The sequence below is a fragment of the Molothrus ater genome, chromosome 38 (genome assembly GCF_012460135.2).
Source record: "Molothrus ater isolate BHLD 08-10-18 breed brown headed cowbird chromosome 38, BPBGC_Mater_1.1, whole genome shotgun sequence".
NCBI classification, from domain to species: domain Eukaryota; kingdom Metazoa; phylum Chordata; class Aves; order Passeriformes; family Icteridae; genus Molothrus; species Molothrus ater.
Genome location: NC_071665.1, coordinates 352,851 through 367,164, shown reverse-complemented (window position 1 = coordinate 367,164; position 14,314 = coordinate 352,851). Strand labels below are relative to the sequence as shown.

General features: G+C 48.7%; 1 protein-coding gene across 1 annotated transcript; it reads left to right on the top strand.

Annotated features, from left to right (window-relative positions):
* The first annotated feature begins 297 nt into the window (after positions 1-297).
* On the top strand, positions 298-13,858 carry LOC118700838 (TOG array regulator of axonemal microtubules protein 2-like). Its single transcript, XM_036405411.1, has 10 exons — positions 298-452; positions 1,833-1,938; positions 2,675-2,910; positions 4,434-4,583; positions 5,576-5,603; positions 6,826-6,929; positions 8,689-8,893; positions 10,068-10,284; positions 11,374-11,460; positions 13,623-13,858. The coding sequence occupies exons 1-10, from the start codon at positions 298-300 to the stop codon at positions 13,856-13,858; spliced, it is 1,524 nt and encodes a 507-aa protein (XP_036261304.1).
* The last annotated feature ends 456 nt before the right edge of the window (positions 13,859-14,314 follow it).

Below are 14,314 nucleotides of genomic sequence, written 5' to 3'. Positions count from 1 at the left end.
TGGGCAGCCAGTGCTGCTGGTCAGCGCTGCCTCGCAGGGAGCGGGAGCTCTGCGGCCGCAGGAACTGCCGCCGGCTGTGGCACCTGTGGCACTTGGAGCTGGCGCTGCGGGGGCAATTGTCAGCTTCAGCCCGGAGCTGGGCCCAGCTGGGGGAGGCTGGGAGCAAGCAAGGAGCCCCAGGAGCCAGACAGCAGGGAAGCCTCTGAGCCAGTGCCAGTTTGTAGCACACGGAGCCCTGGCTGGCAGATGGGGCTGAGGCCGCTCCATGGCGGGGCCTTGCCCGGGGCTGCAGCGCCCATGGCCGACCCTCTCCTCACAGTGACCTCGCAGACGGCCCCTGGTGCCAAGCGCCGAGAGGAGCTGCTCCGTGGGCGTGGGCAGAAGGACAGAGCCTCTTCAGACCCACAGCAGTCCTTGCAGGAGGCAGTCTCCTTGCTGGGCAGCGATGACTGGTAAGAAAGGCCCCGTTCCCTCTGTGTCCCTCTCGGTGTTAAGGTCGGTCAGAAGCGTGTCTTGCTGGTGCCTCGGAGCCCCGAGAGCCCAGAGGGTCAAAGGGCACTGGTGAAACCACTGCAGAGCAGGGAGAGGATGAAGATTGGAGAGCAGCCTTTTCTTGGCCTTGCTCTGCAGCAGTGCTGCAGCTGCAGCAGGTCCGTGCTGTTTCCTCGCTTTGCCTGCTGCTCCATGGAGCTGCAAAGGAAACCTTGAGGGAAGAGAGAAAGCTCTGGAAGGAGATGATTTGCTGGCTGAAGGCAGAAGCAGGATGGCAGAAGTTTTGAGTCTAGAGATTTGGGTGCCTCGGGCCACTGGCCCAGTAGGACTGAGTAAGATTCCTCTCTGCTCCCACTGCTAACAGCAATGGCAGGTGACAGGGTCTCCCTGTGACCTCCTGCATGGGAGTCCCAGAAGCAGTTGATCACTCCCTGGTGGATGCTTCATTCACACTGGGTTAAGGACTCCATTCCCACTGGGATAAGCATGAAAAATCTGCCACGATGCATCTCCTTGTGCAGTCACCTTTGCTTTGCCCTTTCTCTTCTGCTTTCTCTTCCCCATTTCTCTTTGGTGCCCTGTGAGGTGCAGAGAGCTTCTGCAGGTGTGGGGGTCCGGATGACCCTCAGGGGTGCCCGTGGGATCGGTCACCAGCCCTGGGCTGCAGCCCTGATGCCTCACAGACCTTCCTGTGGCTGAGGGCCTGCACAAAGCAAGTGCTCAGAGACAGTGTTGTTTGCACCTTTTAAATAACCTGTTGCTGTTGTGGGGGATGTTTTAGGTAGGGGGTTTTGGGAAAAGCCAGAGTTTCAACAGTTCTTGCCCAGGGGTGGAATCTCCTGGGACATCCTGCTGCTTTTTTGGGGAATGTGTGAGGTGGAGTGGAGGGGGTGACAGAGAGGCCGAGATTGTAGAGTGGAAACTCAGCTCCAGAGTGGCAGTGCAGACTCTCCCTGCTGAATGCCTGCTGGGGCTGACAAAGAAGGAAAATGCCCCAATAACAGCCCGGTGGCACTGTGTCTCAGGGACAGGTACAGGGAGGTGACAAGAAACAGCAGCATGGCCCGGTCTCACAGCTTCTAGGAAGCAGTGACAGAGGGGCCTCATGGGCCAGAGATTTCAGAAAGGCTGTCTTCTTAAATGGCCTCTCTGAAACCCCTCTCTTTGCCTCTTGGGTTTGTGAATGCTTTTGACAGCCACAGCATCCTGGGGCAACGCGTTCCACAATTTCATTAAATACTCCTTGAAAAGCTCCTCTCATTGTTCAACTGAGCTGCCAGCCTGGTCATTTCAGAGGCTGCTGCCTTGGTGGAGAGAAAAATCAATCTTCTGCCTTTCAGGGAGCTGAAGGAGAAGGGACTCTTCAGCATCCAACACCTGGCTGGGTCCCATTCAGAGGTCCTGCTTTGTAGACTTCGTGAGGTTTGCTTGGCACTTACCAGCGAGGTGAGAACATTGCTCTGAATTGTCCCCCATACTTCATACACAGTGAGTAGAGTAGGGATGAGCTTGTTCATCTCCATGTGTGCTCAGGGTCTGCCTTCATTTCTGGTTTTAGACCTGAGATTTCCAATGTCTCTCAGCTATCTGCAGGATCTGTGGGCACATGCAGCTGTATTTACTGGCAGGTCGGGTATCTGACACTCATCTTTGAGTGTGGTGCCTTTATAATGCAATGTGCAAATGCAGAAACTGAGACACTGATGCTGTTATTTGCCAGAGTCCCAATCTCTGCCCAAGTTGTAATTCAACACTGCAAATGAGTCTGTAGACCTGAGCTTGTGTTTCTGTTTCCTGGCTGAGTGCTTCAACTGCTGGTGTTGCTTTTTTGAACAGGAGCACCTGACTCTTTTATCTTTATCACTTGTGCCTTTATGATTTGAAAGCAGCTCTTGCTTTAATTTTTTAGTAAAAGGGCCTAAAATCAAAGCTGTGGACATTTTGGAAGGGTTAACTAGAACACTTAATGAAATTTTTATTTATGGCCTGCAGTGAGCAGGTCTGAGGCCAGAAATTGGTGCCAGAGTAAGTGCCTTTCTGTGCTTGTGCTCTCCTGCTCTTCTGGTACTTGTATGTTCCTCTGGACACAGTGGGATGTGTTGTCATTTCCTGGGACTTCTGTTGAAGGCAACTGGTTTTCTTTCCAATGTGATTCTTATGTTTCCCCTCATGATTTCCCCAGGTGACCAACCTCCGTTCCAAGGTGTCCTACTCTGCCATTGTCACTCTGGGAGAGCTCTTTGTGACCTTGAAGAAGGACATGGACTCTGAGGTGGATGAGGTTGCTCGGGTCCTTCTCCAGATGGTGTCCAACTCCCCAGAATTTGTTCAGAAAGCAGCCAGTCAGACCCTGGGGATCATGGTGGAGAATGTGACTCCTGCACGAGCAATGACTGCTCTCATGGACATGGGAGTCAAGTAGGTTCTTCTTCTTTTAGTGATGTTCTTCACCTTCGTGTGCGTGGGAGGGAGAAGGGATGAGACAGAGAATGGGAATGGTGGGAGGGAAGGGTCCTGTATCCTGCATCTTGTGTGGACTCAGTGACTTGATTCTCTGAGCAACCTCACTTCTTTCCTCTTGTCACCTATTTCTGCCCTCCTGCAGCCTATTAGTTCTCAGAATCACAGAACTGTAGAATATGAGGAGTTGGAAGGGGCCCATCAGGACCATCGAGTCCAGCTCCTGGCCTTGCCCAGAACAGCCCAAGGGTCACACCAAGTGCCTGAGATTGTTGTCCAAATGCTTCTTCAACGCTGTCAGGCTTGGTGCTGTGACCACTGCCCTGGGGAGCCTGTTCCAGTGCCCAACCACTCTGGGTGAAAAACCCTTTTTCCTGATATCCAAACTAAAGCTCCTCTGACTCAGCTTCCCGCTGCTTCCTGGAGTTCTCCCAGCCTGTCAGATTTTCCTAGATGTGGTGATCAGTGGGGAAGTGAAAGTGCCTGCAAAGGCCAAGGATAGAGCCTTGTGCTTTTGTGGGAAGAGGGACAATTGCAATTGCAGCTGTGAGCAGTGTTTGGTATTTCACAGCACTAACCACAGAGGCCCTGGGAAAACCATGTCTCCTCATGATGCCATTAACTTGAGAAATGAGGAGGGTCCTTGCTGGGGCGTGGAGCACATGGGGGACAATCTGCTGGGTGTGGCCCAGCCTGCACAGCAGGTGCAGCTCCGGCCAAAGGAGCCTTGTATGACTGTCCTGGCCTTAGAGCTCTACTTTCTATTCAAACTGATGTTTCATGTTAGCCTTGAGATGATGAATCACTTTACAGGCACCTTCACAGGCTGACTGCCATGGGACAGTTGAAGCAAATGCTGCCTTAAATGTTGGTGCTGGGCCTGATAGTTCCCAAGAGACACTCTCTAGAACAGGACAACCTGGCTAAACTGCCTGCCACCCTTTCCTCAGCTTTGGAATTGGGTAAAACATTCAGATGGATCCATTGCCAAGCCCCACAGAAGAAACAGGCTGCATTGCTGGATATTCTGCAACTTCACAGCCCACAAGGTGTTTTCCCTGCATTTGTTGTTTTCCAAAGTTCTGCAGATTTGAGGATAAATGGGTGGAAAGAGCCTCAATCCTGCTGCAGCTCTGTGTACTGGGTGCCCTCTGATGGGTCAGCATCAATTGTCCTTAATCTCTAAATTATTCATATGTCATCTATTTCTTGAATCTTTCTCCGAGTAAATACTGTGAAAGAAATTGAGTATCAGACAGTGCAGGGAGACTGAATTCCTCCCTCTTCCGTGCAGGCAGGCCTTGTGTACAATGCTAACTTTGTGTTTACCTGAGGACAGAACCTTCTGCAGGTGTCTGAAGGTGCAGGGAGAGCCCAGGCTCCTTCCCCCAGCAAGGGCAGGGAGCAGGCTCTGGCCAAGGCCTGTGCTGCTGCTGCTCCTGGTCCCTGTGGCCCAGGGTTTGCTCTCTCCTCCCCAGCAGGGGCCACGCCCCGGTGCGGCAGTGTGCGGCCCAACTCCTCCTGTCCCTGATGCAGAGAATTGGAGTCACCAAGCTCGCAGGCACAGCCTGGGCTGAGAGGCTGGCACACGTGGCAGGGAAGCTTGCTCAGGACTGTCACAAGGACACAAGGTAATGATCTTCATTTCACCTCCGAAAACAGGAAAACCCTTTTGTGTCTGGCTCTAAAGGTGAAACCACACAAGAATGGAAATTAAAGGGAATATGAAGTTACCTCACAGTGTGAATAAAGGTCACAGAATCATGGAATATGCTGAGTTGGAAGGGACCCATCAGGGTCATGGAGTCCATCCCCTGGCCATGTGCAGTGACCCCAAGAGTCACTCCATGTGCTTGAGAGCATTGTCCAAACACTTCTTGAGCTCTGTCAGCCTTGGTGCTGTGACCACCGCTCTGGGCTGCCTGGGCAAATGGCTGTACTGGGAAACCTGAGGTTGGCCAGCAAAAAGGAGCATTGCCAACTTTTTCCTGTGGCTTGAAGGATTCTTTAGTGAGATCAAAAGAGCTCAGATCAGCCAGTCCAACAGTCTTGTTTGGCCTTAGGTGCACAACACAATGCCAAAGAGTTGGCTAATGTTCATCACTGAAGGATCCCAAACATCCATTTCTCATTAACTTCAGACTTGCCTAGAAATATTTCAGGGGTCTTTAGCCAACATATTCAGTCTTTCTAAACTTGTTCTGCAGATTTCTAGAATGCTGTTATCAGTGGCTCAGTGAGCTCCACATTTCTTCTTGAAGAAAGCTGTGGTTTCCTAGTGGCAAAATCAACCCAAACCACCTAAATCCCCTTCCTTTGGTGATGAAATTCCCATGAATAGCTGCCAAGAACACCAGAGCAACTAGCTGCCCCTGTGCATACACATAGTATAGAATAATCAAGAGGATGCATGAGGTGTTTTGTCCTAGCTTCCCTGCCAGTTAAAGAAAGGCAAATTATTGTGCAATGGCAGCAAGACACTGCTAATAGGCTCTGACAACAAAGCAGATGTGTTTTGCTTGTTCCCTGGGATCCTTTGATGCCACAGAAGCACATCCCCAGTTTCAGAGTGAAATGGTATTTTTCTGTTGCCCCACATTCTCCTCCTGCCTCTTGTGTTCAGCTGGCAGCACTGTGCAGTGTCAAGTGAGGTAAATCTTCCTCTTTGCTGAGTAGGTAATGCCTTCTCCTGCAGGGATTGCACCTGATGAGTTTAAGGTATCAGCCTCTTCTGTTAACACTCTTCCTGTGTTTGTTCACTTTTTTTTATTTCCTTCCTTCCTTCCTTCCTTAGGCATTATGGACAGGAGATGGTGAAGATGTTGCTCACTCATCAACAATTTAAAATGCTTCTGGAACAATCTCTTTCCCCCCGTGACCTGGAAGATATTCTGACAAGAATTAAGAAGAAAGTAAGTGCTTGGCAGGAGAAATGTCTCCTTTGTGCAAGTATTGCCACTGCTAATATGAGATCAAACATACCCAATCTGTCTTTAGCTCATTCCTCTTCTGCTGAATCATTTTGCTCCTGGGAATGAGCTGTTGATGCTCAGCCTGTTCATCAGCAGGCCACAAAGGAACTGATATTATTAGGGAAAAAGTGGGGTTTTGAATATTTTCAATATTGGTCACAAAGAGGGAAGGGAAAGAGGAGAAAATGGGTTTACATTTAAGAGTAACCCCCACCATGCTTTCCCTACTCTGCCCCCTGTAAAGCAATTAAGTGAGAATTGTGCTTCTGAAGATAACAGAGTCTTTGCAAAGGACACTGGAAGTAGTAGCGCCAAGAAAATTTCCAAATTTACAAAAGATGTCCAAGTCAATCCTAGTTACTACAATGACTGTCTGTCTTTTGGGAATGCTGCCCTGCTGTCAAGCCCTGTGGAGCTGGAAGAAGCTTGGTGAATTCAGCAGCATCCAGTGGAAAATCCTTTGTTTGTTTGATGGGGGGGATTTTATTTTTTTATCAACATTACAGAAGGGAGCCTGCCTTTGTGCAGGCAGAGGGAGAGTGAGTGTTGAACCAAATCAACTTTCAACACAATGGGCCAACCCCCAAAGAGTCCAGTTTGTTCTGCTGCTTCCTTCACAAACACTCGTTGCCTGCCAGTTTGCATTATTCCCATTTATGCTCAAGACAAAGGAATTTGGGATTTTAGACTGCTGCTCAGTCTGGTAGCACCCATAACCTGCCTTGGGCTGTTGAAAACAAAGAGTTGGCATCACTCAATCTCTGCTCTGTTTCCATCTGTAAGTTAGGAAATGTTTCCCTAAGCCTTGGTAGCAGTGATCCTGGTTCTAACTTGTGTTTTCAACAGGGAATTTCCTGTTTTATATTCTAAAGATGGATGGGGTTTCTCTATGTCTTTGTAGGGCATGGCAAACCAGAAGGCTGAAGGCCCATCTGTCAAGGAGCCGGTGAAGGAGAGGAACGATGGCTCAAAGAAGCCCCAGGCCACATTGTCTTCTAGCAAACGGTACTGAGCACTTTTGTCAGATGTGACAAAGCACATGACAAGCTTTACATGTCTCTTCCTCAGGAAAATCTTCCTGGAAGACATGACCAGTGCCACAGATTGTTTCCTTTCCCTACAAATGCTCTAGGATAAAAAATGTCGACTTCTGCATTGTGCTGAACACAACTTCTCTGGAGGGGTTTCCACAAAAATGGAGAGACAAAAAGACACCCGTTGGTTGCAGCTCAGACGATGCAGTGCAGTGGCAAGGGCAGTGTTGTGGAGGCTGGGAGAGGGCCAAGTTTCTGCTGCCTGACTTGGGACAAGTAAATTCAACCAGGGCTTTTTTTCCATCTGAGTGGAGTCTTTTTCAGATGGGTGTTTTGATGAGAAATCTCAGTCTGGATGCAAGATGCCATTCCACAAAGATGCAGTTCTCATCCATGTGGTTTGGCCTAGCTGAATCATGGTTTTCTTACCCTCAAACAGTACCAAGTTTGAGTAGTAAGGAGCAAGGCAATTTCTGAACAACTTCAGTCAACAGGTGTCTGAATGTGGACTTTTTGTCTTGATATTCCTGTCCTTCATGTAACTTGCTTGATGGACAGCATGTTTGGTGTATTTCTCCCTGTGCTGCAATCAGCATTTAAGACAGGAATTTGCTCCTTGCTGTCTCTTCATGCCACTGGCAGAGCTACTTGTACCTGTTCTCCTCTGATAGCAGAGGGGATTTGTTTAGCTCTGTCCTGCTCAGCAGTGGCAGGAAAGTGACCACATGCCTCAGTAGCACAGCTAGCATCTTCCTGTGCTCATGGAAGAGACAGGTTGATCAGGAGAATTGTTCCCAGTGGGGTTGTTAAGCTGTGCATCTAGTCTCTAGGGAAGCAAATGAAATGTGAGTGTAGTTCTGGCATGTCAGGCTTCTGTTTTTATCTCTGTTACTGATTTTCTGAATCCTTCAAATATGGTCCTGTTTACCTGTTCAGATGCATCTGAGCTGCTTTTCCAGATTGTCATGCCTGGTTGTAGAGACACTTCTCCAGAGTGATGAGTTTCCTTATTGTAAGACACACACCTCCCATATGAGGAGGCATTTAAACTTGGAAGTAGTGTCTCTCTTTCTCCACAAAGCAATGTGACCTGTGTGCCCTGGCAGCCATCTGAAGATAGATCAGATGCATCTCATCCTTGGTTTTCCTGAGTGAGCAGTGCTGAGAATGTCACTTGCAGATTGTCTGCCATAATGATTGTCATGAGGTCCACGTTGTTCTTCAGAGCCTCATGATTTTCCAGCTTGAAATCACATAATTGGGAAAGCTGCTCAAGATGTTTTGCTCACAATTAACTGAAGGTATTGTCTGTGGCTGCAGCTCTCTCCATAGAGAGCAGCAGGCACAACTTTCCCAGGCATTGTCCTGGGGAAAGCTGTGAGAAGATCAGAGAAAAGAATGAGAAACAATTCTTATCTGCACTTGCTGCACCTCTTGTTGTGAACATGTGGAATGTGTTATGGAGATTTGTTTACCAAAGGGTAATTTCTTAATTGGCCACTGGTGATGGTGTTTTGGATTCAATTGACCAATCTGGTCTGTCTGTATCTGACTGTCTGTAAGGGTGATGAGTTTCAGTATAGTATAGTATAGTATAGTACAGTACAATAAAGTGATTGATCAGCCTCAGCCTTCTGGAATCATGGAGCCAATGCTAATTATTTCCTCGACAGGGATGCCATGCTATGATAATTATCACCACCAGGTCCTCATTTGGTTTTATTTTCCAGGGTGAAATCTCTCTCTGATGGCCACCTCCTACACCGTGCAAAAGCCCAGGTCACGTCACCTCCAGCTGTGGAAGAAACAGAGCTGCTCCAGAAGCTTTACCATCTCCTGGAAGCCAAGGGGTTTCAGACAAGGATGGAAGGAGTGGAACTCCTCCAAGACCTGTGCAGAACAAACCCCCAGCTCATCTCCACTAACATTGTCCAAGTATGTAGGGTATCTTCACTGCTCCTTTCCTTTAGCTCCTTTCCTAAGCCTGTAGCAGCAAAGTTAATTCAGTGTGTCTTGGCACTCTGTCCTGGCTGTTTGGGACACGCTGGTCCCTCTTACCCAGACAAATGTAATTCAGATCCAGGCTTCAGGACAAGTTATTTCAGTCCAGCTGTATTTGTCTGGCAGGTGCCTATTGATGCTGTTCATCAGATGATGGCAGAATTTTCTGCTGGTGTAACTGCTGCTCTCTCCTACTCCCAGTTGGGTGAAGTGAAGGGAATCCAGCCCCTGAAAGCATGGCAATTGTTCTCTAGACCAAAAATGGGTTTGCACAGGGAAAAGAAGTATCAGGCTGGGTTGGTTTAGACCCAGTTGTTTTTTTTTAAAGAATACTTCTATGAACTCTATCTTGTCTTACACAGGCACAGCTCTGGCTACTCATTTCCATCCTTGTTCCTATTCCTCTTGGTAAAGACAGTGCTCACCCTTCTTGGGAGTCTTTTTTACTCTTTGGAAAAGGAGGAAAACAGCGAAGGACTCATCTCTGCCTTCTCCTCCCAGTAGCTGCGTTTTCCCTTTTTCCAGGAAAAGGTGCCTGACAATGAGGCTGTCAAGGGACTGAACCTGCTCTAATGAGAGCTGTACAGCACATGACATTTCAGAAGTCCACCTGTTACTTAGAGAAATGGTCTGGATCCTGGAAGAGTTGATCAGAGCCCTGCTCTTCTCCAGACACAGGCTCTGAGACAAACAAAAGAAAACTTCTATCTCCTCCAGCCATAGTTTTGGCAAAGTCATAACTGCCCTCAGGACTTGAGGCAACTGTATAGAAAACCGGGCATTGTAAACATCTGCTTCCATTCAAAGCAAAGGTACTCTTTAGCATTAATAAATGGAATTGATTTAATGATTTAGAGATGGAGAGAAATGCCATAGGAACTATTCTGTCCCCAGCCAAACCTCCTAAAAACAGAAGAAAATCTTTCAACCAGCATGAGGTTGGGCCACCATTCCAGTGAGTGGCCCACAGGAAAACAGTGAAATTGTGCAAGCGAGCGCTGGCCTGAGAGAAAGGATCACTTTCATCTTTGACATTGCTGACTGCTACAGCCACTCTTCAAACAAGGACATTTGAATCCAGCTTTCACGTTACTTGTTCTCTTCACAGATTTTTGATTATTTTGTCCTGAGAATATCTGACAGCCACAAGAAAGTGAAGCAGAGGGCGCTGGACGTGCTGGCTGAAATCACAGGAGCCCTGAAAGATGCCCTGAACCCGGTGATCATTGGTTTGGTGGAAGGAATAACAAAGAACCTGAATTCAAAGGATGCCAGGGTTCGTGGGGCAGCTGTGAAAGCACTGGAAGAATCCATTGCTCATTTGGGTAAGGCTGAGCCCTGGCAGGGACTCTCCTCAACTTCGTCTCTGTCTCTCCTGCACAAGAGAGCGCTGAGTGCCTTGACAGCTGCTCTTGTCTGTGGAACACTCCAGCTGACACCCACCAGAAGCTGTGCAGCTGCAGTCCTTATGCACCATCCCCAACAGGCTGGAATGTGCAGCAGCATTTCCCAACAGTCCCAGGAGCCCTTGGCTCTGTGCTGCTTGTCTGAAGAGCAAGTCCTGGGCTACAGCTTTGCTGCAGTTCAGAGGCAAAGGGGGTTTGGAGTTTGCTTAGGCCCTGTCTGACTTCCCAAATGAACAGCTTTGCTGTTGGCATGAAGGGACACTGACCCATCAGAGCTTCTGCAGAGCAGCCACCTGCAAGGCTCTACATTAGAGGCATCAGCTGCCTATTTTCCACTTTTCTTCTTCGTCTTCTATTTTCAAAGGGGAACTGATGATTCACCAAGTTCATTTCTTTAGAACAAACAGGTATAAACCCAGCTGTCAATGATGCCTTGTTCCACATGTTGTTTTGCATGGAGCAAGATGGCCACAGCAATTAACTACATAGGCAAGGGCTGCTCTAAATTCCTCTGCCACACAGATTTATGTCATCTGCACAGAATGAGAATGCTGCACTGGGGAAATATGCCTGGAAAAAGGAGTGTTGAAGAGGCAGGTCTTCAAGGGGAGTTTGCACTTTCTCCTCCCCAGCTGCTCTGTTAACTCAGGAACTGCCTGACTCAGTGCCTTTCTGTGACCCAAGTATGGGCTTCTTCCTTTTTGCTCTGGGATGCAAAACCTTTTCACTGCTTCCATGTGACTGAACTCTTGAGGTCCCTGATGTGAAATGTTTTAACACAGCTCCTGCTACAGCAGACAAGTTTGCATTTACAAATGTGAAAGGAGAGCTTTTCTTTTGGAATTTAAAACCCTGCCAAGGAGGCTGGAAGGAATGAAGAAAAGGATTCAAAACCCACAGAAATGTACTTGATTTTATAAACTGGGGTTGGCCCTGCCCTTTGCCTCCCCACTGTCCTTTCTCCTATGACCTGAGAAAAGTGAGCAGAACCATGTGTTTCCCTTGTAGATCAAGTGTCACTGCTGAAAGAGTTCAGCTACCAATGGAATCACCTGAGTGGCCAAGCTCTGCTGGATGTCACCGAGCGTATCACAGGTATGGCCTCCCCTTCTAAGCCAAGAGCTCTGCCCAGGGAGTATTGACAGGGAATGCCTGTGAACAGGCAGCAGAGCAGCTCCTCCACATCAGGAGGTGCTGAGCTTGTCCCTGCTGCCCAATAGCCCAGGCAGGTGGATTTGGCAGGTTTGCCCTGGCTGCTGCAGAGCTGGGCAGCATCTGAGATGGGGGCAGCGCTCAGCCTCGGGCTGAGCTCTCACTGGGGCATCTCAGAACCACCTCCAGCAAAGGGAGGGGCTACAAATACCCCAGCTGGCTCCTCTCTGGGAAGCTCAGGGACATCTGTGATCTTTGAGGGGAAATGGTGGCAAATGCTCTTTCCGGGCATCAGTTTGTTTTGTCCTCACGGAATTCTTGTTTTTCTCTTGGAAAGTTTTGAGGCTGAACCGTGCAGAGCCTGGGGGTCACAGCTTAGGTCAAAACTCAACAGAGGTATCAGAGGCACGGGTTTAGTGCAAGGCAGCCTCTGGGGCACAGGGACAGAAGCAGAGGGCTGAGGCTCCCTGCCTGTGCTGTCCAAGTGGCCTTGGACTGAGCCTTTCAGGGTGTGCAAACAGTGTCTGCCTGTGCCAGCGCTGTCCAAAATGCTACAAATGCAGCTGATAACTGATTCCTCAGAGGAGCTTGCTATGTCAGCAATAGCCAAGGAATGGAAAAAGGATAATCTCAATATATAGAAGAGAAGATGATTGATAGCCTTGCTTTACCTGGGGCTAAATCCACTGCTAATGATGCCAGCATCTTTGAATGCAAGGTTTAATACACTTTGTGTCTTCATTAGGAATCTCAAAAGGGCATGTTCAGCAATTGGGAATGTCAAAGGCCCTTTAAAGAGCATTTGAATAAAGTAGATCTCCAGCAATAGGGAATTTAGTTTAGCAGTTCTTTTGATCTCTTTTTCAAATAAAGGAATTAACCATAAATTAGGAGTACTTTAGGAAAAGCAGATGTCCTCTCTGAGATTTAGTAGGAACAGACAGCTGTTCCTCACGTTCAGTAGTCACCAATGTCTTTAATTGCATTTAAACTCAAATGAATTCCCATTTTAAAATGGGTACCATAACCCTTTCCTGCTTAGCAGAATTGGCTTTGGGTACTTGCAGGAGCTCTTTCAATGTTGATGACTGCTGGTGGATTAACAGCATTGAGAAAATAAAGTCTCTTCCACTGCAGAATATTAAATGGCTGCTAGATAACATTTTGTCTGATCAGAAAATAAGAATGGTCTCCAGAGCATTTCAGGTTTTGATCTCTCAGCCAAATCTGCCATGCAAGAAGCCTGTTGGTAGTAACTTTTTGTCTGTGTTTGATACAGTTCAGTTCAGAAAACGGGCAGAGAGATTTCAGAGACAATATGAGAAAACACTCGTGTTTTGGCTACATTTCAGTCCCCTGTGTAGCATTTTCCTTTCTTTATGCCCCTATTTCAGTGGACATTATAAGAAAACATGCCATTAACATTGGGAGGGGAAGTGGCATTAAAATGTGGAGATGCCCAAATGCCACGGCAATGGGGTCTGGGTAATTCTCTAAGACACCCTGAGGTTTGAAACAGCTCTTTGTAGGAAGCCCCAAAAGCATTCTGCCAAAGACACCAGCTGGTCCCTGATGTTTCTAATCCAGCTGTCAGGCAGCAGCCATCTCTGGTGGGCTGGAGTTCTGAGGTGTGTTCTAATCCTGCCCTTTGCTGTGTGCCACTGAGCAAAGGGAAGAGCCAGATTAGGCATTTGGCTCTTGACATCAAAGGTACAAAAATAGAATCTTCCCTTTTATTAGAAATCTCTCCATTTCCTCTCTATGGTGCATTTCCAAATCTGCAGTGTGGGTTTAGAAAATTTCTTAATGGAAATAAAAGGCAGTTGGACATTTCATTCATTGTTCATGCAGAAAGAGATTGTGAAATAATTTAGTAAAGGTGCAAAGTCTGCCACAGGGACAAGGCTCTGGTTGGAGCAATTAGTCCTGAGGGGTTGGTGGCTCTGTTTCCAGGATGATCAGCTGCTTTGCCCATTTCTGGATCAAGGGGCTCTGTGTGCTGTTTTGCTGATCTTGGCCAGAGAGGCTTGCCAGAAGCAAAAGCAGAGGTAGATCCTTGTTTGCATTGAGGTTGTGGCTAAGGAGCTGTGTCTCTGTCCCGGCAGTGCTTGTGCAGTGGGTCCATGCCAGGAGCCCTGCAGTCGTCCAGCGCGACGCCCTGCCCGTGCTCTGGTCCTTCCTGGAGAACAAGGCGCTGCCCGTGCGGAGCGCCAATGTCCGCACCGTGGCCACCAAGCTCGCCTCTGCCCTCTACAAGGTGATGGGCACCCAGCTGAAGAAATGTGCTGCCAGCAAGCCTGCACACGTGCGGGAAAGCCTCTCCAAAATGCTGGGCTGGTGAGGGCGAGATGTTCTCCAGAAAGCTGAGGAAGCGCTGAGTTGGACACCTCTGGATTTGCCTTTTTAGCTGTGCCAAAAATGACCAAATCCAAAGGAAGGGTTTGCATCTGCCCCTGCTCTCTCCATTGCCCTTCCTGGTCATGGCATGGGGGCCTGGAGCAGCTCCAGATGGAGGACAAGGTGAAGGGAACCATGGCTCAGCCTCACACAGAGGTGAGGGGGGAGCTGGGCCAGTCTCTGTTGGGAGGAAGGGTCTTGTGGCAGCACAGAGAGGCTGTGCACATTGCCAGGGAACAGCTGTGCCCTGCACGTGCCCCTGCAAGGAGCTGTGCTGCTGCCAGTGCCCCTGGAGCTGCAGGGCTGCTGAGCTGTGGGGCAGGCAGAGGAGCAGGAGGGTGCATGTGCAGCTGAGCCATTCCTGGAGAGCACAGGGCTCTGGGCTCCCTGCTGTCCCAGG